Source organism: Geospiza fortis, unplaced genomic scaffold (assembly GCF_000277835.1).
Source record: "Geospiza fortis unplaced genomic scaffold, GeoFor_1.0 scaffold515, whole genome shotgun sequence".
Classification (NCBI taxonomy): Eukaryota; Metazoa; Chordata; class Aves; order Passeriformes; family Thraupidae; genus Geospiza; species Geospiza fortis.
In genome coordinates, this window is record NW_005054638.1 from 13613 (window position 1) to 36778 (window position 23166).

At 42.2% G+C, this 23166-nt stretch overlaps 1 protein-coding gene across 2 annotated transcripts in view; it reads right to left on the bottom strand.

The window, feature by feature from the left end:
• Positions 1–23166, bottom strand: part of PLPPR1 (phospholipid phosphatase related 1) — a 68278-nt gene that overhangs the window by 11942 nt on the left and 33170 nt on the right. For both annotated transcript variants that reach the window (XM_005430466.2, XM_031064822.1), the window contains exons 3-4: positions 18992–19180; positions 7534–7666 (exon numbers count right to left, since the gene is read on the bottom strand). In XM_005430466.2, the coding sequence (XP_005430523.1) occupies positions 7534–7666; positions 18992–19180 (322 nt within the window). The remainder of the gene's footprint in view (positions 1–7533; positions 7667–18991; positions 19181–23166) is intronic.

Genomic DNA, 23166 nt, shown 5'->3' on the forward strand with positions numbered 1-23166 from the left:
GCAGAACTGTTCCTCCTCACCATCCTTCCCCAAGGTCAGTGAGGAGCATCACACAGTACTATTCTTAATGTATGTTTATTTTTATTTATTATTAATGAACTAGGACGTGATCATGGATTAAAAAAGCTGGTGGTGGCCAAAGAAGGAGGCTGCCTTCCTCTGGTTTTAGACTGCAGGACTGGCCGCTGCCTTTTCAATGATGTGACAGTTTTCCTCCCATTTATCTTGCTAAGTGTGCTTAAAAGGAGAGCACAAAGACTGCTCCTTTATTTCCTTTATCCCTCTGGTAATATTTCAAGTCCATGGTTTTCCACAGCCATCAGGAACTTCTCACCTACATTAGTCAGTGCACAAGAAAGTTCAAAGGAAAAAGTCAGAAGGGTATCTTTTCAGCCTGCTGAAACAGCTGAAGTTATGACAGAGAAGAATCTTGTTTTATATACAGCACTCTGTCAAAATTTTAATTTTTTTTTGGCACAGCTTGCTTTAAATAGCAACTTTCTGATCTGCTGTGCAAATTACAGGGAGTACAGCAAGGATTATTACCCAGCCTTTACAATAATTAGAGGAAATTTAAGCATCAGGCAGTCTGGTTCATGCTCTTTATCATGTACTTACATGCCAAAAACCAAGACATTTCAGGAAAAAGTCATGAGCTACATAAAACTATTTCAATCTCTAGGAAGTGCATATATACAAAGGTGCTTCTCTCCATTAAGAAAAGAAGTTTCAAAACTTGCATTTTCTTAATATTTGGTAGGACAGAAAGTGGCTGCCCAAATGCAGCTGCTGAGGCCTGCAGTAACCTGAGAAGAGCAGAGCAAGCCATGGCTGAAATCTTTGTCACATTCTGATTGTGGTGCATTTTGTCTGCTGCAGTTCCTCTCTCACAGTTCTGCCAAGCTGTGCTCTGTGAAAATCACAGCCATGTGCAGCAATGGGTCTGGCTGGCAGGGATGTGACCCTCCCAGGCTGATTACACCTCACGTCTCTTGGAGCAAGGGTTGGCTGTAATTGATTTAAAGGCTGTAATGCCAGTATGCCTGGGCAGTGCTGGACAGTCCCCTGATGGTTTTTGTACCTCAGGAATCCATCGGTTCAATGGATTTGTTCAATGACCTACAGCAGCTAAACTAACTGACCAGAGCACAGAAATACAGGGATGTGATTGCCAGCTTTTTAGAGGCAGACAAATTGCTCTGAAAGGCTTCATGGGAAGGGCAAGCAGCCCCAGCTCTTCAGGGTCATACAGCTCATGTCTGTGATATACTGTCAGAGAGAAAGTATGGGAAAAGACATGTTATTCCAGACTTTGGCACCCAGGTGTAATGGGAGGTGGTGTCATCCTGCTCAGCAGCAAGTGCTTTTTTTCAGTGTCCTCACTCTGGGCCAGAAAACCTGGGGATGAACTGTAACGCAGAACTTGGCATATGCTGAGAAAGTATGGGAACAGTGCAAGCCACATGGGAGGCAGACCTACAGCTGCTCACTAGCAGAAAGGATGAAGGTTAATTGCAATTACAAAAAGCCAATCTTTCCCCTCAGCCACTCATGTCACATAGTCTGGCTGCAAAAAGAAGCCTTAAAGAAGAAGCAGAAACTATGTCTGGAAAGGCCTCTTGACTTCTCATTGTACTGACTACTCTCAGCTCTGCTTGTGTCTCAGGAGCGGAAGGAGCTGCCTAGAAGAAAAAACAATAAGCAGAAAGTAACTGGGAGAGATACTAGCTTAGACCAGATATAAGATGCAGGCTGTACTCCCTGCTACTCTCTCATCTGCTCCAGAGTCCAAGAAAACAGAGATCAGATTTTAACATATCTTTACCTCCAGCGAGAAAGACCTTAGTCAAATTAAATGTTCAAGCCAAAAAAGAGAAAAAGAACAAACAAGGAAAGTCCTGTTAAAAAATACTGAGGATGGATGAGGTGAAGCTTGACTTTTCTGTGTCATCTCACCTGAACTAACACTTGCCTTGGCAGAAAAGTCTAAGTATTTAGCAGCTTCAATTTTGAATGCTTCATTTTTAATTTCTGCACTTATACATCCCTCTAAATAACTGTCAGAAAGTCCTAAGTGAACCTTGGGTGTCTGAGCTCTGACCCACATCTTATTCTCATGCTCTATCTCCTATCAAGCTTCTTCTGTGGCAGTTCATCAGTGTTGCCACCTCCAGCTCTATGGCTTTTTCTAACAGAGGCATCTGCCCTGAAGAAGAATCCAGCTCTTTGCACTCACTGTACCCTCAGTAGAACCCTCTGTCCTCCCTGCAATTTATGTTCAAGCTCTCTTCTTCCACCCTGAATCTATCTAACATCAGTCACTGCAGCTGCTTGTTGTCTCCGTGGAAACTCTCACTATTAGAGGCATTTAAAATGCCACTGATTTGAAAAAAAAAGACCAAATCACCACCACAACAAAAATCAACAAAACCCCCCCTTGGGACTTGAAGAACAGCAGCTGAAAAGACATTGGGAAGAGACAAGTGAGAAGCCAGTGGGTGGAAAGAAGAATCAGGAAGTAGAAGGCTTCATTAAGGAAAAATCATGAAACCCTTAAATAAAGTGGCAAAAGAAACAATGCACTGAAGGATTCATGAGACATCAGAAGCTGAGCTCCTCAGTAACATATCATCATGTTTTCTACCAAGGATATTTATCTAGGCATTCCTCTCTGTCCCAGTTATCTGAATTTGTCACTCCTAACCGAACTTACTTGTAAAGTGTTCATATTTCACATGCACACTCATACACACCTAACCCCTTTCCCACCCCTCTGTTTTTTAAGGAAGATTAGAGTTTCATTGGAGAGTGTCCCTGGAAGGACTCAGGGCTCTATGGGAGTGCTGATCCTCAGCCCATTTTTGAATGTTTTGCTGTAAGAATCCTATGCATCCAATAAAGCCATACATTTATAGACCTGTGACTCAGACTCTGCTAAACCACCCTTCATTTAATCTTAATGGGTGTGTAAAAAGAGGCCTGTATCATTAATCCATTTTACAACAGGAGAGATGGGGATTGCAGGGGACTTTATTGTCCTGTTGCCATGGCATCAGGAACAGGCTCAACATCAAGCTTCTGAGCACCCATAACCTCGTTCTAAGACTGGCTATGGTCTTCCACTGAAAACCCCACAAAACTCACTACTCCAGGGATCTAAAACTTCCTGAGTCTGACCATTCCAGAAAATATTCAGTTCCCATTGCAAAAGTCCTCTGGAGGCTTAAGACTCCTCCTGACAGATGTACAGGGTATCCTCCTTCCTCACTGCTTTCACAACCACCAGTTTTCATGGAGGCAGCTGCCAGCTCAGAGCCTGGCATCAAAGAGAACTGTAAGGGCTGATGTATCCCCAGCAGAGTGACCTGTTCCTCTTTGTGGAGATTCTTTACTGATAACATCTGCAGTTGTTCAAACAGTTTAGGTTTGGGGCAACACCACCAAATACAGCTCAATCCCCATGGAAAGGCAGCCAGTTAATAACAGAATATGCAGTGTTTCACAGTGAACTTCAGATGCAAGGCAGACAGAAGGACGAGGTCAGGTAAGCTGTCTCATGCAGCTGCTCAGGGAATTGACATCAGAGCTCTGGCGCATATCTATCCTGTTACAATAAACTCAACGTGTGCATAAATCTTGTAAACCTTTATTTGCTGAACTAAAATCCTAATTTGCTGAAATAAAGCCCTAATTTAATTATTTAGCTGCCCACTGTGAAGTGGCACCATGCTTTAGATTAAGTTGTCAACAGAAGCTGATCTGCACCATTTGTTAACGGCAAATTATGCGCATCCGAAGAAAAAGCCACTGGTAACAAGCTGATGAAGCATGCTGAATTTCTAGATATCTGAACTAGAAAGGGGCTACTTGCATGTTATCAGGGCTTCGCAGGTAGACAACTTAATCACATGGATTAGAAACCTAATATAATGAAATGCAACACAATACATACCATACTCACCCTGTCAGACTGGGTCAGGGAGGTCTGAGTCCCTGATCCGGGGGTATGATAGCAGCTGCACATAAAAAGACTAAAACCTTGACTGAAACCATTCACTAAAATATTTTATAACCTCTATTTGCAATACAAAGGATTAAGTAGAACACAGGCGCAAATGCAAGGCGGAACGATGTTAACGGAGTGCTGAATGTGAAATTACAAAACAGAATGAGTAAATATACAAAAGGCTGTGTATGCTCAAGTTGGGAGACAGGGAGAAGAGGCAGAGGCCCAGGAAACAGCCACCCTTAACAATTAGTTTCTCAAAGGTTCAGCACACAAACAGCAAGTTTTGGCATCAAAAACTGATGACAGAACTGCTGGGAAGGGTGGGGAGAGGAGGGAGGAGGGAGGATGTGCCTAAAGTAAAGCAGTGCAGCAGCAATATATTAGAAAAAACTATTCTGAAGCAATTCCACATCACTAGTTTGATCTCAAAACCTTAAAAAAAAAAAGCAGCTGTAAAAGATAAAGAGGAAGATGGAGAAAATTGAAGCATACTTCAAAGTCTGATGTTTCCAAGCTAAGCCAGCTTTTTTTCACTGATAAAGTAAGTGTTTTTCTAAATATAGGGAACATAGCAGGTTTCACCAATCTAGGCCGTGATACAGGACTTGATATACACTGCAGCAAGGTGAGAGGCAGTCTTTTGCCACAAAAGCAAATGTCAATCAGCATGAAGGATTCGTGTCTGGGCCAGGAAGCAAGAAGAAATTGTGGCTCTGCTTCATGTAGACAAAGTATCAGGGAGAGATTTAATACAAAGCTCAACATTCAGAGTCTCGACTAAACTCAGGAGGGGAGGCTCTTAGAAACAGACATGCGCTGAGACCTTGAGGAAAACAAGGAGAGAATCAACAGAGAGCACAGTAAACAAGATAGGAAGAAAAAAACAGAGAAGAAACACAGGACTTTGTTAGCATTCCAGAAAAGCTGTCGGTTTTTTGTTTTGCTCTGCTTTCAAAGTGCAAAAAAGTCCTTAATTCCGTATACCCGAAGGAGAAGTAAGAGCAGAAAAGCTCAAATCCAGCAACCAGAAGATCCAAAGGATATTACATTACAAGAATCCTTGTATTTCATAGACCAAAAGACAGCCTAAAGTTTCCCTTTTTGTGTCTCTTTTCTTGCAAAATATAAATGAACATTCAGTGAAGTATGTACAGCTTTCTGCTTGTTTTGTGGAAAGCACATTTAGACAACAATTCTTAAAATCCCATCTCTTCCCAGCAACTTCCATTACAGAGTTTGGGGGGGGAGGGTGTGTGGAGAAAAGGCCTCTTTGCACTCCTAAAATTTGGGACTGGCAACTCTCAATGTTCTCCATGATGTGCCTTGCAGGGTCTGACAGTAGTGTTCATTTTTCCTGACACATGAGAATCTAGACACATGGCAGGATTTTTCTCATTCTTTGGAATAATATAAACTGTAATGCCTTACAAGGCAATTTTCCAAGGAGTTAAGTAACTGGTTTTTGCAGGTACTCATTAAGACTTGTTCAAACCTCTAGATACCAAAACTAAATTGGCAGAAAACTTTTTTTGCAACAAGCCAGACTGCTTGCTAGGGACGATAACTTACTTGCAAGAGAACTTAGTTAGTCAGCTCTGTAACTTTTGGCCCTAAAGTTTATCAAGAGAAGGCACAGAGAAATCCATGTACAAGCAACCTAGTTGTCTTTGCACAGCCAAGCACCTGGGAAGCTTCATTTTGGAGTGGGCTAAGTATGGAGCTAACTTCCCTGGATCATCCAGGCACAGGGTACAGCTGCTCAGTCCATGCCCTGTTTTCAAAACACAGGTGAAATGAAAAATGAAAAAACATGCAGTTATCTTCAGTTCCTTTCATAAATTATTTCATCCAACAAATTCTACTTCTCTCATTTCACTGCAGAGGCAGGGAAAAGGTTTCAGAAGAAAACAAGCACACAGTGTAGTTTAAGACAAGGCAAAGACTTCAAGCCTTTTCTAATAATATTAATTTCATTTTTCTCAGAAAAATAAACACAGCTGGCAAAGCCAAGAATCATTTCCCTAGCACGGTTTATGTCCTACTACTCTCTGAGAGTCCACTGTATCATTGCTACCCTCTTCTCTTCCACCAGAAGAGAAACAACAGCATGTTTAAGAATAAAGCCAACTGTAAGAAAACATACTGAGCAAGAACTCAGCCTCCATGATCTAAGGACTTCTAGTGTTGACCCCATAGGCAAGAGTGCTTCATTGGGACTTTGCAACATGCCAAATGTGCTGGAACAGTCAAAAAGCCCTGAGTGGTCCAGTGGACACTGGTACCCTGCTTCTCTCTTAATGGCTGCCCATCAATATATCCCAGAGGTTATGTGAAGTTCAAGGGTGTTTTACTTCTGATTAAATTTCTGTGTCTTTCTGTTCCCCCAGCAGCACACAGACGCAAGTAACAAAACACAGGTGGTTTGTTTCCACCTCTGTGGTGGCAGAAGGCACATTTCACTCCCTACCTTCCATGCATAAAGCAGGAGGCACAGAGAGAGCTGAAGGAGAAGAAAAACCATGGTTCTTCCTCCTTTGCAGCACACATTTGCTGATGACGAATATGCCAGCACCTTCAGCTCTGTGCTCTGAGGAAGTATCCCTGCTTGCAGCCAGGGATGTGCTCCATGGAAGCGACACAAGGCCTGCCACAGCCACAGCAGACATTTTCATTCCAGGCAAAGCTCAGAAATTAAGCAGTGACGGAGCGCCCCAGATACTTTCAGCTTTTTTCCCTCTACTGCTTGTTCTAAATCAGACCATGAATTTGGGCTCAGCTCTCTGTGAGAGGCAGTGTGTGAGGGTGCTTCACTTCTGAGAGTGTACAAGGAGGGCAGGGCTGTGATGGCAAAGCCCCTCTTGGCCAGCGGGGAGCATTCTGAGGAGCCACTGGCCCATGCCATCAGCCAGACATCCCATCCCACGCATGAACTTGGGACTCATCAACAGTGTGAAGAAGGTAAAGCAGTTTGCAAGCACCATAAAAAGCAACTTCCTAATGGTTTAATGACAGAACTTCATTTCTCAGCAATTAACTCAATGAAAGCTCTAAGAAAAAGCAAATACAATGAAAAGAATATTATTATTTTGAAGTGAGCTCTGGGCTTTTTACGCTGTGCTCAGCTGAACATTATGTGGCAGAGCTATGGATGTTAAAATTAGAGCTGAAAAGAAAAATGCCAAATAGATGAGCTGGTGAGGACAAATTTGTAACTAAAATAGGTAGCTTGCATAAACTAGCAATGATGGATTTATTCATATAAGGAATTGATTGGTAAAACCTTTCTTTAAGGGTCTCAAAAAAAGCTTTAAGCTCAGCAGAATATGATCTAAACCAGCTCCAGCCAGCATGATATGGCAAATTTTGAAAGTTACCTTGGAAATCCTGAGGGGACTATCCCTCTAAGGTGGAAGATGCCTGCAAAGATTTCACAGCTTAATTAATTTCGTGATGTACTTTGTCAGCATGTTTTGTCCTGGTTTGGTGCAAGCAGGGTCCAAGCTTGGAGTGCACAGGATGCTTACCTATAAAACGTATTATTCTTCGAAGCAGTGGGTTCAGGTAACAGCACTCTCCAGTCAAAATAGTTTTCTCTTGAATAATGAGGGTTTCTCGGGTTGACTTTATGAAATACATGGATATCTCACCAATAAAAATCTGCCAAGGAAAGCGAAAGAAAGAGAAGGTTAAAAATTACATGAGAAACATTGAAACATGGGTGTCTAGTCCCAGACCACAGAGAGTGCTACACAGCTGAGTGCTTTGGGGACCCTGTACTGGCACTGTGGGGCTCAGCATGACTGACACACACCCAGCTCCCACCCTGGAAAGGGATCATTCCTGCACTCAGTGGTGCAGAGACCCAGAGAAGCTGACTTCACTCATGGGGAGGATTGTGGTGGTGCATCCCTCCCCCTCCTCTGGCTGCACTGAGCTGAGAAATGCTCATTAAGCCTCAGCCTTGATGAGCTGCACCTCAGCTGTTGAGATATCAGAGACACTGTCTGTTCCCAGAAACTCTGCTGTCTAATGAGCATTTGTTTTTTCACTAACAGCCTTGGAAACTTATTTTTCTAGTCTGAATAATAACCCAAGCGAAACAATATTTTTGTTGTTGAACTTTCAAGAAAAGCTACCCATGTGAGTTTTGCCCATGGTGGAAGATTACCATAACTACAGCCCACTCTCTTGTGACCCTCGGAACAAGGGTTCAAAGTGAGATCCTTTTGGAGCTCCCATTCCCAGAAGATAAAAGGGTAATGTGTATGTCTCAAACACTGATAGCTGGATGGCCGTGGAGCCATATAAGGACTGTTGGCAATAACAGATCAGAAATGTTGGTAACAACCAAGGATTGCTGTTATTAAAACACTGTGAGAAAGAGCAATATTTGACTAAATGCTCTGTTATCAAAAATGAAGTCTCCACAGAATCATTGATCATGATGTTAGCTGTGCTTATGTATTACATATTTTTGTATGATCTGAACATTCATGCTTTCTATAAATGTAATAGCTGCTTCCCATAGGAGTAGGATCATTTCTTAAGCACTTAGAAGTAATTTAGTTCTGTTGCACTGAGGCCTATCTACCCTCACTAAAGCTGGACAGAATTTAATCACGGGCTTTAGAGGCAATGATGATCCACACACAGCAGGAAACTCTGAAAATATCACCTATCATGTTCTGTCAGCAGGCTTTAGAAAGGGAAACTGGGACCCTTTTATAAAGACAGAGTTTGTAATTAACATCTTTAAAATAAAAAAAAAGCCTGCCTGATGTGGAAGAAATGAGCTTTTAAGGGGAAGCACTCAAGATTATTAATTTAATACATTATTGCAGGACATACACAAGAGAATCCATAGTGTTAGGGAACAGTCAGAGAAATACATAACAGAAGTGTTTGTGTACACACACACAGGGTGGCACAGACACCTGGAGTTAGTATAGATGTCGAGGAAGTCACCTCAGTTCACTCTGACTGCTGGAATGGTGTGCTGTTTCAAGGGCAACAATTTATCCTTATTAAGCCAGAGGAGCGTCCTTATTGATTATTGACATTCAAGCCAAGTATGCTCAACCTCTTTATAATTCTACCTGCTGATGGCAAGAGCTGTGGAGATGTAAAATGCATGTCGATAATGGCATCTGGAGGGGAGCTGATGCATGGGAGCTGCACTGAAATATTGCCTTTATCCCATTTCACTCCATCTGCTCTTAACAGAATTGGCAAGCAGTTCAATAAGCTCAGCTCACTAACGACAGGGCTGGGAATTAAGAAAAAGACCATCTGCACTAAAGCAGTTTGAAAGTGACACTCTGTTTCAACCCGTTTATTATTTGAATTATTACAATGTTCAGAAGTTTGAATTACTGCTTTGGCTCTCTGTCTGCCCGGGGCTGTACACACACACTGAGGAACGATTCACACCCTGAGGGAATTCTACTCTGTGAACACAGGGCCTACTTGACTTTAAAATATCCTAAACTTTTCAAATAGGAGAGACTTAGGCATGAAACATAGTAGCAGTCCTCCTGTAACTATACATCCATCTTTAAAGTTCCTTTACATCAGAGGTTAATGGAGTATTTTCCTGCTTCAATTCCCATCTTTGTTTCTATAAATCTAGCTGTCTGGCATACTCCTAGCGACTCCCATGTGCATAGATTAGTTCCACTTAGATTTAGGAGTAAATTTTGCCAGGCTGTAAATCTGTTCAGTTCCATTCCACTGATTTAAGCAGAATTATCCCAGATTTCCTACAGCATAACAGTTCAAAATTTGATTTTTTAAAATGAATGCTGCCTTTGGTTTAAGTATATGGCAATAAAGCTATGTTTGTGTGGAGATACAAAGTGATTCAACATGACTGGACCATTCTTGTCATGTCATCACTGGCACTGAATTTAGTTGCTGAAATTTGTTTTCTAATATGCTTAATATGGGCTCTCTAGAAAGTCAGCCTTGCTGTTTCCAAAAAATTCAATGGGCAATTGGACACCTGATTCTGAAAGCTAATCTGTCTGTGTGCAGTTGAATGTGGTCTGAATAGCTCTCAAAGAACTTGTTTGTTTTTTTTTTTCCTTTCCCAGGCATTTCTGAAATCAAGTAACTCCACTGATTCTCGTGATTTACACCGTGATGATGCTGCATGAGCAGGGTCCACATCCAGCCAAGTTGTCCAGCTGGCCTCCCAGAATCAATCACCAGCACTGCTGAGTACCTCAGCTCCTGCCAAAACAGAATCAGCACTCCAGGAATGGTTACAGATCAGTTCTATAGCTGACATCTAAATATAGACTCTGTACCTAAATATGGGCTGAAAAAGAAAACAGCAAGCTAACCGCTTTTATTTCCATTTGGGAAAACAATGCAAGGTTAATGAACTTCTGTATCATACTAGCTTAATTAGACAGTAGAAATGTCAGGAGAACTGCACTGGATTGAAAGCACAAATGATCTGCAGTCTGGCACGGTGTAGGTAATAGTGAAGCAAAGGTAGTGCCCTGCATGTGTTTTTGTTCTTGGTTTCCTGAATAAAATAGCAGCTCATCTACACTGAGGACATATTGCTTGAGAGCTCTTGCTAACATTCCATTTCCTATAACTACCAGGTAAAAATACGAGGATGACCCAAAGCCGCAGCATGAATTAGAAGAACCCACCCAGCAGGCATTTTTCCTCTGCTGATTTCAACCTCTCCAGTGAGAAAACTTCTTCAGTTTTCCCTGCCTTCCCATTACTGGCAGCGTCACCAAATACTTGCCCCTCAATGTTCAGCTCTCAAAGCCCTCTGCTGCACACACTTTACTTATTTCCTGGCTCATCCTGACCCAGCAGATGATAAAATTATCCGTCCATTTTCCTCTTCAACAGTCTTTTATCCATTATAGTCCTTCAGCTGACATTTTCAGACAGTGAAATGTCTCATCTCCCCCTTTCAAGTTCTCAGCACAGCATTAGCACCTGATACTCCCTGCACTCCTGTACAGATTACTGACAGTTCGTAAATTTAATTTTCAATTTAATCAACAAAATAATGGAACTATTGCTTTTAAAAGGACATGGATTCTTTTTTTTTCCCCCATAGCACTTTCCAATAAGCTCACACAAAGGATCATTTGCACAACTTTGTTTAAAAAAAAAATTGAACAACAAGAAGACCTGTTTCTTTGAGGATGTACTAAAATAAACTATCCAGGAATGTGTCTGTGGTACAACTGAGAGGAGGTTGCAGAACAGTGGGATATTGGAGCTGCCCTCCTGCAGTAATTGTGCAGTGGGGCAAGTTTGAGAAGCTTTGAAGAGTTGTATTAAATTTAGAAGAATAATTATTGATGGTGTTGACTGGTACAGCTTTTAACCCCCTTTGTTTCTTCTATCAGTTTTTCTCAGAACAGAACATTGGCCTTGTACCTCAGTTCAAATGCTGCAGCAAAGGTGAGGCAGCAAATGCTGCATCCCTTCTTTATTCCCCTGCCATGCTTTTGCTCACTTCTCCAGTAGTAAAAATATTTCTCTTTAGTCATGTTTCTCCAAACTCCTGTGCATGTAGAGTGCCACAATCTGGTTCCTCCTGTGCTCCAGTCATGCTGCCCCAGCCTCACCTCTGTTTTCTCCCTTTGAAAATCCACTACAGATTCATTGCAACTCCAGCTGCTCAGCTCACTCCTCCAGTGGGATCTGCCCTGACTGCCTCCTTGCTGTCCCACAGCTGCTGGCAGACGCTGCACCTCATGTTGGAAAATATCTTAATTATAATTATTTAAATTTTATAACTTTGGTCAGTTTTCACAGGATCACAGAATGAGATAGGTTGGAAAAGACCTTTGATATCATCAAGTATCAAACATGTGTTCGCCTTTGCCACGAGGGAAGGGAATTAGGGTTTATTTCCTCTTTCCTTTAGGGCATTGTTCCACCAGGTGAAGGCCTGATGAGCTTAAAATCTCTACAGACTGGGACCAGAACAGAAGATTCACCGAAGTTAACAGCCATCAGTGGCCATCAAGTGCCATGAATCCATCAACTTCAAACAACACCCCTGCTCTGGAGAAGGAGAGAGAAGAATAAGGACCTGCTTAGCACCAGAGGTGAAAATATCTGTAAGCAATAGGAAACCAAACACTAAGAACTAAGTAACTTGGAACGAATGAACATTAAACCAAAGAATATCTATGGGTTTTGACTATATAAAGTTCGTGAAAAATCTCTTAAAATACGTGTGGCATGGAATGATTTTCTCTGCACAGCTGGCCTACGTGAAAATGAAATTATTTCTGTTGCATGTCCTGAGCAGAACAACATCCTGGCCAGAAATAAAGTAATGCCTTCATTCTCTAACACTAAAAATGTTGTCGGAGAGTTTTTGTTTTTCCTGCAGTTTTGGTGATACTCACAGCCCTCTTGCTTCCCACTTACTCACTCACTCGTGACAAACGTGAAAACACTATTTTTGTAATTTTTTCACACTTCCAGTGAACACTGGGGTTGTGTAGAAGTTCCTACTGTCTTAATTTCTGCTGCAATTCCACATGGATAAAGAAGGAGGAGCACCAGCTAAGATACATGGGAGAGATGCAGGATGCACCACTGTGCCCACAGTTTGGGACTGCCTCAAGTCTGCCTCTCTGTGAAAGTTACTTCCTTCTGCTGCTTTTCTTGAAAAAGTACAAGTGATGTTATTTCCCATCACACAAAGACAACGGAGTTCCTATATTAGGGAGAATCACGTGAAGTGCAGACATGACCTATCTGTCTTTCCTAGGTATCAAATTAACATTATTCTGATTTCTGTGAGCTTTTAAATCCTTCAACTTGTTAACTCTAACAGCACCCTTGTGACACAGACAGTCCTTTTTTAACACCACTTTCTACACTGAAACCCCACCCAGGGGCATGCTGCAACACACAAAAATCTCTGCAGCAAACAAAACTGAACTTATATCTTGGGACATCACTGCTCTCAGTTCTGGGCAGGTTTCAGCAAGCCGTATGACATTTCCCAAATCCTGTGCAAGGATGCGTGTGGCTGCGTTTTTAATGTCACAAATAGAAAGAACCAAATTAATCAAGTTTCCAGCATTCGAACAGCAGCCAAGGGGAGGAGAGGATATGAGGAAGGCACTGGCTGTGAGACAAGCTGCACGCAGAGCACTCAGAAACAGAGAATAGCAGCCGATGAGGGTCATGGGGCTCTCAGCCTCAGTCAGCCAGTTTCAGCATGACTCCACACACTCTCTCCCTGGGAGAAGCAGGACTCTTCACCAAAAGGTCACCTTTACAAAATGTTCCAGGGGGTGTTTCATCAGCACTGGCTTCAGCTGGGCCAAAAGCAATTCTGCCCTTTTGCACTGTGGTGTCTCTGAGGTTTGCATTAGAACAGCTGCAGTCAGGATAGGGATGTTCTTCAGGCTCTACATGGGAGCTCATGACTTCAAGGATAGAGATTCCACAGCCTCTACTTCAATGTTTGCCTATCCTCATTGTTAAAGTTTGCCTAATTTTTAATCCATTTCAATTTTTGAAGCTGGTGTCCCTTGCAAGGCTGCCTCTTGTGATCTGAACAATGTTTTCCTCTTCTCCACAGTCCCCACTAAGAACATGGCTTATATTGACTTTCACTTACTGCTGTGAATTCCTTAATTCCTTAGATCTCCCTCACATTTAGCCTTAGCCCCTGAGGAATATTGATCTGCCATCCTCTCTGCTACCCTCAGGACCCAGTATTGACACTGTGAAGCTGAGACACTCTATGGTCAAACCCAAGTGGCAAACACTTAGCAACATTTGTATTGAGAAAAGGCACCTCAGAAGGCAAAGGGTGGCTGAGGTCTGCCTCAACACCCTCCCCAGGACACAGGATTTCTGCTGCGATCCACAGACAGGGCCCTGATCCAAGCCTGCAGAGGCTTTCCCTGATAAGATCACTATCATTGATAGTCCTGAGGACAGGGACCAGCTGAGAGCTCCCTCAGACACTCTCTTGTCTTTGCCATCACACCCTGGACAGGTGTTCTCAGGCCCCACGAACCAATACTGTATTTTGCAAAGCTATACAAGGTAATGAAACAATGTCTTCAGCTGAATGTTGCAATGCCAGCTCACTTTTAATTTTCCAACCATACAAACTCAATGGGTTCAATCTGCATTCAATTACTCACCTCATTGTGTTTTGGACTGGGTGGTTGTTGTTGTTGAATGAAAACAATAGCAAAGAACAGTTGCAAGTACTTTTCCAGAACAAGAAAATTGCTTTATTGTTTTTGTTTGTCTTTTTTATTTTAAGTCAAAAGGGTTGAAATCCACAGTTTATATTCTAGCCTGCTCAAAACCCAAAACTGTCTTAAGGTTGTGCTCAAAAACATAATACTGTGGTAAAACTAAAATAATTATACTGAAGTTCTAACGAAGAAAATAAACATTTTCCACAGCCCCGCATTGTTCCTCACATACTGGCATGTGGCTGGGACCACCACAGGGTCCCAGAGACACTGTCAACAGAAATGTCTTATAGTTTTGCACCAAACCAGGAAAGCGTATTTATTCTTCCAGAATGGTGTGCAAACAGCAGAATATAAACATTTACACAGGGCACACCTTTTCCTCGCTCCTTGGTATCCCAGCTCCTCATTCACCACCTCAGCAGCCCTGGTAAGACTCCAGGAGAGGAAGGCAGAGGACACAGCCAGCTGTGCCAGCACAGGGGGAAGCATGGTGGGCAGCAGGCTGTGGCACAGCAGGCTGTGCCTTCTGGCAGCACCATGGCCAGCAAAGCCTGGTGATTCCTGCCTGGAAAAGCCTGGTAGGAGCTGCTGTAGCAGAGCAGTGAGCTGCGTCAGACGTTCTTGGTTTTCCTGGCAGCTGCAGCTGTGCAGCCACAGGGGAATCAGCCAGCACAGGCAGAGGTTCCCTGGCTTCCCTTACAGAAATAAATCACTGTAGTAACATGGCTGTGCTAAGCCAAAGCCAAGGAATCAAGAAAGAATAGGAGAACCACCGAGAAGAAGGATGTTTCTGAAGTTTGAGGGGTAAGTGCAGATTGTAGAGAGAAGTTGGAACAATTTCCTCCTACTTCAGATCAACACTGTAATTCAGCTTCTAGTTCATAATCAGACTGCTTTGATTTGACTGATTTCAACCTTATCTGAACACAAATACTCTTATGCACAAATTAATAGCACTGGACAGTTAACAGATTACATCTAGGCTGCTACTTCCCACCTGGAAACAGAAGAAAAGAAACTAAACTCTGTGAAAATGGTAGTGGCACTTTCTATTCACTTTAAGGTAACGAAGAACAGTGAGAACAGTGCCCTTGAAGCTTTCTGCCACTGTTCAGTATTCATTTCAGCGAGCTGGCTCTGTTCCTAAGCCTCTCTGCTTCTCTCGGGTGGGCAGATAAATCACATTGGATGGAGCAGAGCAGGCAGCAGTGCTGAACTCTGGAAGGATTGTTTAGTGCCAGCTGGGGAATTGGCTGCTTTGCAGTAACCTCTTAACAGGGAAAGCTAGTCTTCAGGGACACTGATGAATGTGGTGGAGTCATCCGAGAATATTTTTAGATAAATGTTTCAAAAGCAATGGATAAAATTGCATAAAACCAGGCCAGTCACATTTATTTTGCCACTAAGAGTGCAGGGAAATGCAGATACAGTGGTACCAACCCACAGCAGCACTTCTGCAAAGTGGTCTCAGAAATAAAACACATGCATTCATTTTCCCCATGCCCAGTGTCGTAGCCAAATGACAGAGACACAAAGATATTCCATTAATTTCATAAAGATGCTCCCTTTTGGCCTGCAAGTGCTGTAACACCTCAAAGCTGTGCTGAAATCATGGCTTTGAGTCCTCCCCAGACCCATGCACACAGGACTGCACTTAATGCTGCTTGTATCTCAGATGAGGGAGCTTGTACAGATCCCTGGGATTCCTCCCACAGCTCCAGAAGCCCTTTTAGATTTTATTATGAGCCAGCACCTTATTGCTGCTGGCTTCCACCAGCAATCACTCCTCTCATGTCACGAGGTGTCAGGATGGTGGTAATGTGAAAGCAACACAGAGAGATCAAATTTGCTGCCACATCAAACCAACGATTTGCCAAATCAGCCGCTTTGCCATTAGGAAGTGAAGCAGTGAGTGTTGTGCAGAGGAGAAACAAATAACTGCAAAAGTAATGGCATTACCTCTTACTTAAGTCATGTCTTGTTGGCGGAGCTTCACAATGTTGGTGATTCCTCCTGAGTGCAAAGTGTAGGGAGTGAAGCTACAACTTAGCTGAGAGTGAATGGAGTGAATGCACACAGCGCTCCCTCCCACGATGCACAGCTGTGTGGGCTCTCTTGTTTGTGTGGAGGTTTTTGTTTCTTCTTTTTTTTTTAAAGAGTGAAAATTGTCATGGTCTAAATAGAAATGGAAATTTCTATTTGCTCCTTCAGTGCAAGGAGCAAATAGAAATTTGCTTATTGCACTGAAATCCCTGGGACATTCGACTGGATCAAACCTCTCTTCCCAGGTTGCGGGCAGGCTGAGTGAGAGGCAGCACCCATTTGGGGACAAGATGACAGATGAGGATATTTACACTCTGAATGGACTAACCAGCAGGGAAGTACAATACTGCATTTAGGGAGAATCTGAGCTCACTTTCTGTCTCATTTATAATCTTTTTATTGATAACCATTGCCAAAATTTGGTCTGCAGAGTCAGCTACAAACTGAAGCAAAGTGTGAAAATACTGTTCAAAGAGAAGAAGGTCTTTCAGGAAAAGATGGGAATGAGAAATAAAATTAAGTTACTCCTATAAAGACCTTATGATGAGCACCAGTCAGGAGGACATAAAAATCTCTGACATATGCCCTGGTTGAAGATTAACCCAATATTAAGTAACAGAACTTTAAATAATTGAATTATGTATTAATTATACAATATAACAATGCAACTAATTAAATAATGTGATTAAACAATGCATTAATAAATACTGCATTAAAAGTGGGAAAAAAATATTTTGCCAGGGAAATTTGACCTGCTGTCTCCTTGCAGTTGCACCTAGAGATCACTGGTGCTGAGCATGGTGCCAAGAGCCCTGTGCTGTCCCTGACCATGCCTTCTCTGTGTGAAGCAATGTGTCCAGTGCAGCAGCACAGCACAGCCCAAGAGGCAGGGTTTACCAGCTAAACCAGCCCTGGACTCAGGCCATCATTCCTGCACAGTTTGCATGGGATGGGTTAGCTCACAGAGTCCAGCTCCACACAGCACTGAGCTGAAGGTCTCTTCAGCACTCAACAACCTTACCTGGCATTCATTACAGCCCTTAATTCTTTGTGTTTAACATGGGCTATGGAAGCTACAAATAAAACACTCTTCAAAGAATCACAGACCTACTCATGTTGGAAAAGGGCTTTTAAGATCGTGAAGTCTGATCATTAACCCAGTACTGCCAAATCGAGTCCAACTCAGCTTTTCATAAAGAATAGTAATTAAGAAAAGCTTCTTGGGTTACTACAAAGCAAAGGAAATGCTGATCCAGCGCAGCAAAACTTGAAAGGTTAGCATAAAATTTTGGCAGAGCAAGGATTTAAATAGAAGATTCAAATAAAGAGCAACACTCATTACCCAACATTTTGTCAGTAATCAAGGGACAAACCACCCACTAATGTCATTGCTCTGGAATCAAGGCATGGCTGTGACCCACCACCTACCTTTACAAAAAGCACCTGTGAAAGCCACAGCCCTGCACACTGGCACTATGTTGATGGGGAAGGTCCAAAATGGGGGGGGGGGGGGTTCAGTTTTTTTGTTTTTTTTTTGTTTGGTTTTGTTTTTTTTTATTTTCAAATAATCTATCATTGCAGCAGAAAGTAAAATGAAAGCCTTGATGTGCAACAACATCCAATACATAAAATAATTCTGTTACTGCAGATGTTTTTCATAAACTTATGATGTAATCCACTTCAAAACACCTGCTTGTCTTTAGAAAGTGTCCTGTACCTAAACCTATAGCCTCTTCTGCAGATCCCTTTCACACTTCTTACCACATTCTGTGACAAGAACATGATTTGGTGCACTAAAATTACCGCAGAACAAAACTTAGACTATGATGAAGCACTCACTATTTAAAAATAAATATGTAATGTACAGCTTTAATCAACTTTTGAAAGGGATGAAAAGCAAAATTAATATAAGAAATAAATACTAACAGAGAAGAAATAAAGAGAAAGAAATTAAACAAAAGTCCATAAACAGAATCTGAAGGGAATTTATCAATGTAATTACAAATTCAGCAAAGCTTGGGCTGTTGGTGAAATATGCAACTTTCTGTGTGGAAAATGGAAAAGGGCCAAACTTTTGCTAACCAGTGAGTGCAATAAATTGTTTGGCATTGTATGTACTCCTCTAGTTGAATATTTTCATCTGCATAGAAAAGCTAAAAAGCTAAAAATTGCAGTTTACTGGCTGAATAGTGAATAAAATCAGGTAAAAAAAAAGTTTAGTGACTGTTGGAAACAAAGAAACTATTAAAAAAAAGAAAACAGCATTCATATTTTTCTTTGTATTTAGCATCCTTCTCCTCATCTAAGCCTTTTAAGGCCATTCAACAGTCCTTTTAATATAGCAGGAAATAATCCTGGATATACTGCACATCTGACCTGGATTTTACTTCAGCTTTATCCCGTTTTCTTATTTCCAGTAATACATAACCTTTCCATTAGAGCCTCTCTGGAGCCCAGGAAATTCACAACTAATCAGTGAAGTAAGCAAGCTATTGTAAAAGGCTTAACAAGCTCTATCCCTCAGCCTTGCATTGTGATTACCTCAGAATAATTACTCCTGGAGATAACTGATGAAGATCATATTAGGCTGAGGCAAAACAGAGATCCTGCTAAGTGTAAATCAATTACAGCCGAACAGAGAGGCTAAGGGACAAAGATATCACAGCAGTATTGTTATTGTTTATGGGGATTTCAGATAATTCCTCATACTCACGATCGCTGTCGGGGTTGAAGCCAGCACACAGTACAGCACAAGTGGTGAAATGAAGCTCTCGTCCTCCGTCCCAGGGTACGGTTTCATCAAATTGCCATCCTGACAGAAGAAACCTTGGATATGCACCTGAAAAGTGTCAGTGTACTCGAAGTAGTAGGCAAGCAGAACAGTCCCAGCCATGATGACGAGCTGAAAATAAAGCATAGTCACAGAGAGGCGTTAGTTGCTTTTTGAACAGATGCAGCTGTGCCTGCGAGCTACTCCAGTCCTGTGGACCATCCTCCCTTCACCGTCACTCTGACAACCCCTGCCATAATGGTGTGTGAGCCTCTGCGTGTGTGTGTGTGTGTGTGTGTGTGTGTGTGTTTCTGTGTGTTTCTGTGCCTCTGCTTTGCAACATCTGTTACATAAACCTTTTGGCGAACGACGCCAATGAACGTCTCAGATGGGAGCGTGTCCGCGCCGCGGCGCGCAGGGGGACAGGAGCTGTGACAGCTCAAAGGGCATGTGAGTGTCAGCGCAGGAGGGATCGATGGCAGCGTGGCAGGAGACAGCAGCAGCAGCGGCGGCTAAAAAACCTGTGTTCGGTGGCAGGGGAGTGGGAAAGGATTGTTACTAAGCCTAGAGGAAGCTAAAGCCAAAACACTTCCCCGCTGCAGCTGCAAGCCCGTGCTGGAAAACGTGCGTGTTGTGCTAATTCACACGAGCCCTCTGTGCGTCCCAGACGAAGACGCATCCAGAGGAAGACTTCTCTCCTGCCACTCACTTTTCCCCAGAGATGCTTCTTTATGAGTAAAGCTTTAGAAGTCTACTCAGAAATCTCCACAAGCAACCTGTGGGGACTTCAGTGCACTGCCTGACCTACCCATTCTACCACAGCCACTTTTGAAAAAACTATCTTGAGTCTGAAGCTGCATTTATATAACAGATATGAACTGCAAGGAGCCTTTCTGGTCTCTCTTTCCATACTTCATGGCTCCTAAATGGGTTGGTTGGAAGCTCAGCAATCACTTTTTTGTATATAGCCACAGTATCAGCTTCTCACACTGCTTCAGCAACACGTCACCACAACCTCACCAAAGGCGTCCCAAAACTCACCTCACGAAAATAAGCAGATTTACTAATTCTTGTTCTCCCTCTGCCACACTGCAAAGAAAATCTCACATCATAGTCTTCACCCACGACAAAAATAGTAATATTGATTTATAACTGTGTTGTTTTTTTTTTAGGGGCAATGGTTTTAAAACTAAAAGAGGGTTGATTCAGATTAGGCATAAGGATGATGTATTTTACAATGAAGGTAGTAAAAAAAGGTCACAGATTACCCAGAGAGGTGTGACTATCCCATCTCTGGAAGTGTTCAAGGTCAGGTTGGACTGGGCTTTGAGCAACTGGTCTAATGGAAGGTGTTCCTGTTCATTGCACAGGGGGTGGACCAGCTGGACTCTAGAACTTCCTTCCAACTCAAATCCTATAGTTTTAAATTTTGACTACAGGATCTGTTTCAAAATCCTCCTTATGGAGACTAGTGACACTATTACAGAAGTTGTCACTATTCAACTACTTTTGTCATTTTAACTATACAAGTTATCTAGCCACACTATAGAAAAAAGTGGAATAACCAGGTCCTGGTTTTAGTATTTTGCCTCCAGGATCTGTGCATCAAAACTGTATTGCTGCAAGATTATGGTAAGATCTCTGAAAATTAATTTTGGCAATTCTATCTCAAAGATACACTTGAAGCTATTAATGCATTCCTCTGGCACATCTCTGCACACACAGCCAGTCATTAAAGCTATTGTATATTTGAGTAAGAGCTGGACTAAAATAAGAAAAAATAATGAAATCAGATTACTAATTGAAGCAACTAGCAGACCAAAGAACCCCTAAGTGGCTGAGGTGGGGAGGGACCTTTGGGGGTCAGTCCACCCTCCTCTGCTCAAGCAGGGACTCCTTAGTTGGTTGCCCAGATGGTTTCTGAACAGCTCAAAGGATGGAGTCTACACAACACCCCTGTGTCAATTTTAAGACTTTAAAGAATGTCACAGTGAAGCCATGGTTGTGACGTTCCATTCCCCATTTTTTACCTTTCAAATTAACCATCTCACTTTGTAGATGCATTATTTTCAAGACCACATACCTGCCCAGAATAAATTCTTTTAACAAACAGAAAGCAAGATGCTGCAATCTGTGTATTCCCCAGAGATCTTCACAGGAAACTCCATGAGTACAAACACAGTCCCACAACTAAGGACACAGGAGTTAATTTACATTTGAATTTAACTCCTTGAGCAGCTATAGATTTTCTGATCAACCTGGGCAACTCAGCTTTGCTAATTAACACAGAGAAACGCAATGACACTATCACTACTCTACCTGACATGCCCAGATAAACATGTTGGAGATTACAGGATGCTTGGATATAGAGGTCTTTAAACTCAGTTTCAGCACCTCATGTGACCTGGGCTGTCAAAAACAATCTGAACCACCCTTCCTATCCCAAACATACTCCCAGAAATACTTCAGGTTTCCAGCCCCAGCTGGCAAACACATGTAAATGATAAATAATAAATGACACAACATACAGCTGGTTTTTCTCGTCTTACTGGAAAACAGGGAAAGCAGGTTACTGAACTTTTAACCTTCTCAGGGTGTCATATGGAAAAGATAATGCTTTTCAAAAAATAAGGTGTTCTGATATGGGAGGAAAATGTCACTTATCCCAAATGCAGCCTCTAGAGCAGTTCCACAACTAACCTTGACCTTTCCATTCTCAAATGCGGACTCAGTGCTGAGCAAAAACCCCTCTTGCATATAAAATACAGCTCTTGGCTGACTGACTCAACATTGATATTGACCTAGAATATAACAAATCACAGGATCACAGAATGCTTTGGGTGGGAAGGGACCTTAAAGCTCATTCCAATCTGCCTGCCATGGGCAGGGACCTTCCCGCCTGGTCTCGAAACACCTCAATAATGAACCCAATTCTGTTCACACTCCCTGTGTTTCTGTGTCTTGTTCTTCTGAGAAAGAAAAAAAACCCTAAAAAACATAATCTGTGAAAATAAATTGGAATTGTGGACACATTGTATCCTGTAGGTAACATCCACCATCTCACTGAAACAGTAACAGCAGGCAGCAGAAATTTGACCTCCAGCTGAACAGACCTTACCATACCCCAAGAGATGACGTGAGATACAGAAAGCACAGTCAGGATCAAATTTTTTGCTGCTGGTACAGTCAGTGAAGACCTGACCACTTCTGTGTGGCAACTTCCTGTGCCTCATCTTGAGTATTTCCTTCTTCAAGCAGCTTCGCAGCAAAATGCAACCAGAAACTTCTTTAGTTCTCCCTTCCCTTTTCCTTTCCAGGTGGTAACTATTTAATATGTGTTTAACATGAGTGAGATGACAAGTGCCAGAAGGGGTCAGACTGACCAGAAGCAGGGATGTCAGAGACAGGAGGGCTCCCTGCAAGGCAGTGAACTTTCCCTGGCTGCTGGGATAAAGGACAGATGCAGTGCTGCCTTTTAGACATCCTGGATTATGAGCACTCCAGGGTCCAAATCAAATGGGCCTGAATTTCGTAGCCTTTTCTCCCTGTTTTCAGGTTTCCAAACATTGAAGGAAGCGGAGAAGAACTGGCAGGCTGATTTAAACTAAAGATACAAAACATCCCATTACTAATTCAGAAAACACAATGCAGTTTAACACTAACAGTTTGCAGAGTTTGTTTATTAATCCTTATTAACTCATTTCCTTGAGTTTACTTGTGGAAAAATAAAAAATGCTCAATAACATCAGAAAGGCAGCCAATGGACACAAGGCTGCTAATAAGTCTAAGGTGCTTAATGGCCTCCATTAGCACAGTGTTTAACCATGTCATAATCCTTAATATTTATCATCACTGCTCCATTGTAAGTTAAGAAAATGCTCTTATCATCATTTTACAGAAAGGGGACAAAAGCTGAGGAGATAAAATGACTGCCCTCAGGTCACAGCAGAGCCTGATTTATCTTTCTTTTGGACCAAATTTTTTTGGATTAGTCAATAACCTCCACATGAAAAGGCTCAGTGATACATATGCTTAGGTCCTGATTCTGTAGAAGCTCATTCATGAGAGTGTTAAGAAAAATTGTGTGTCTGACTCAGTCCCATTTAAAAATTCCTGCT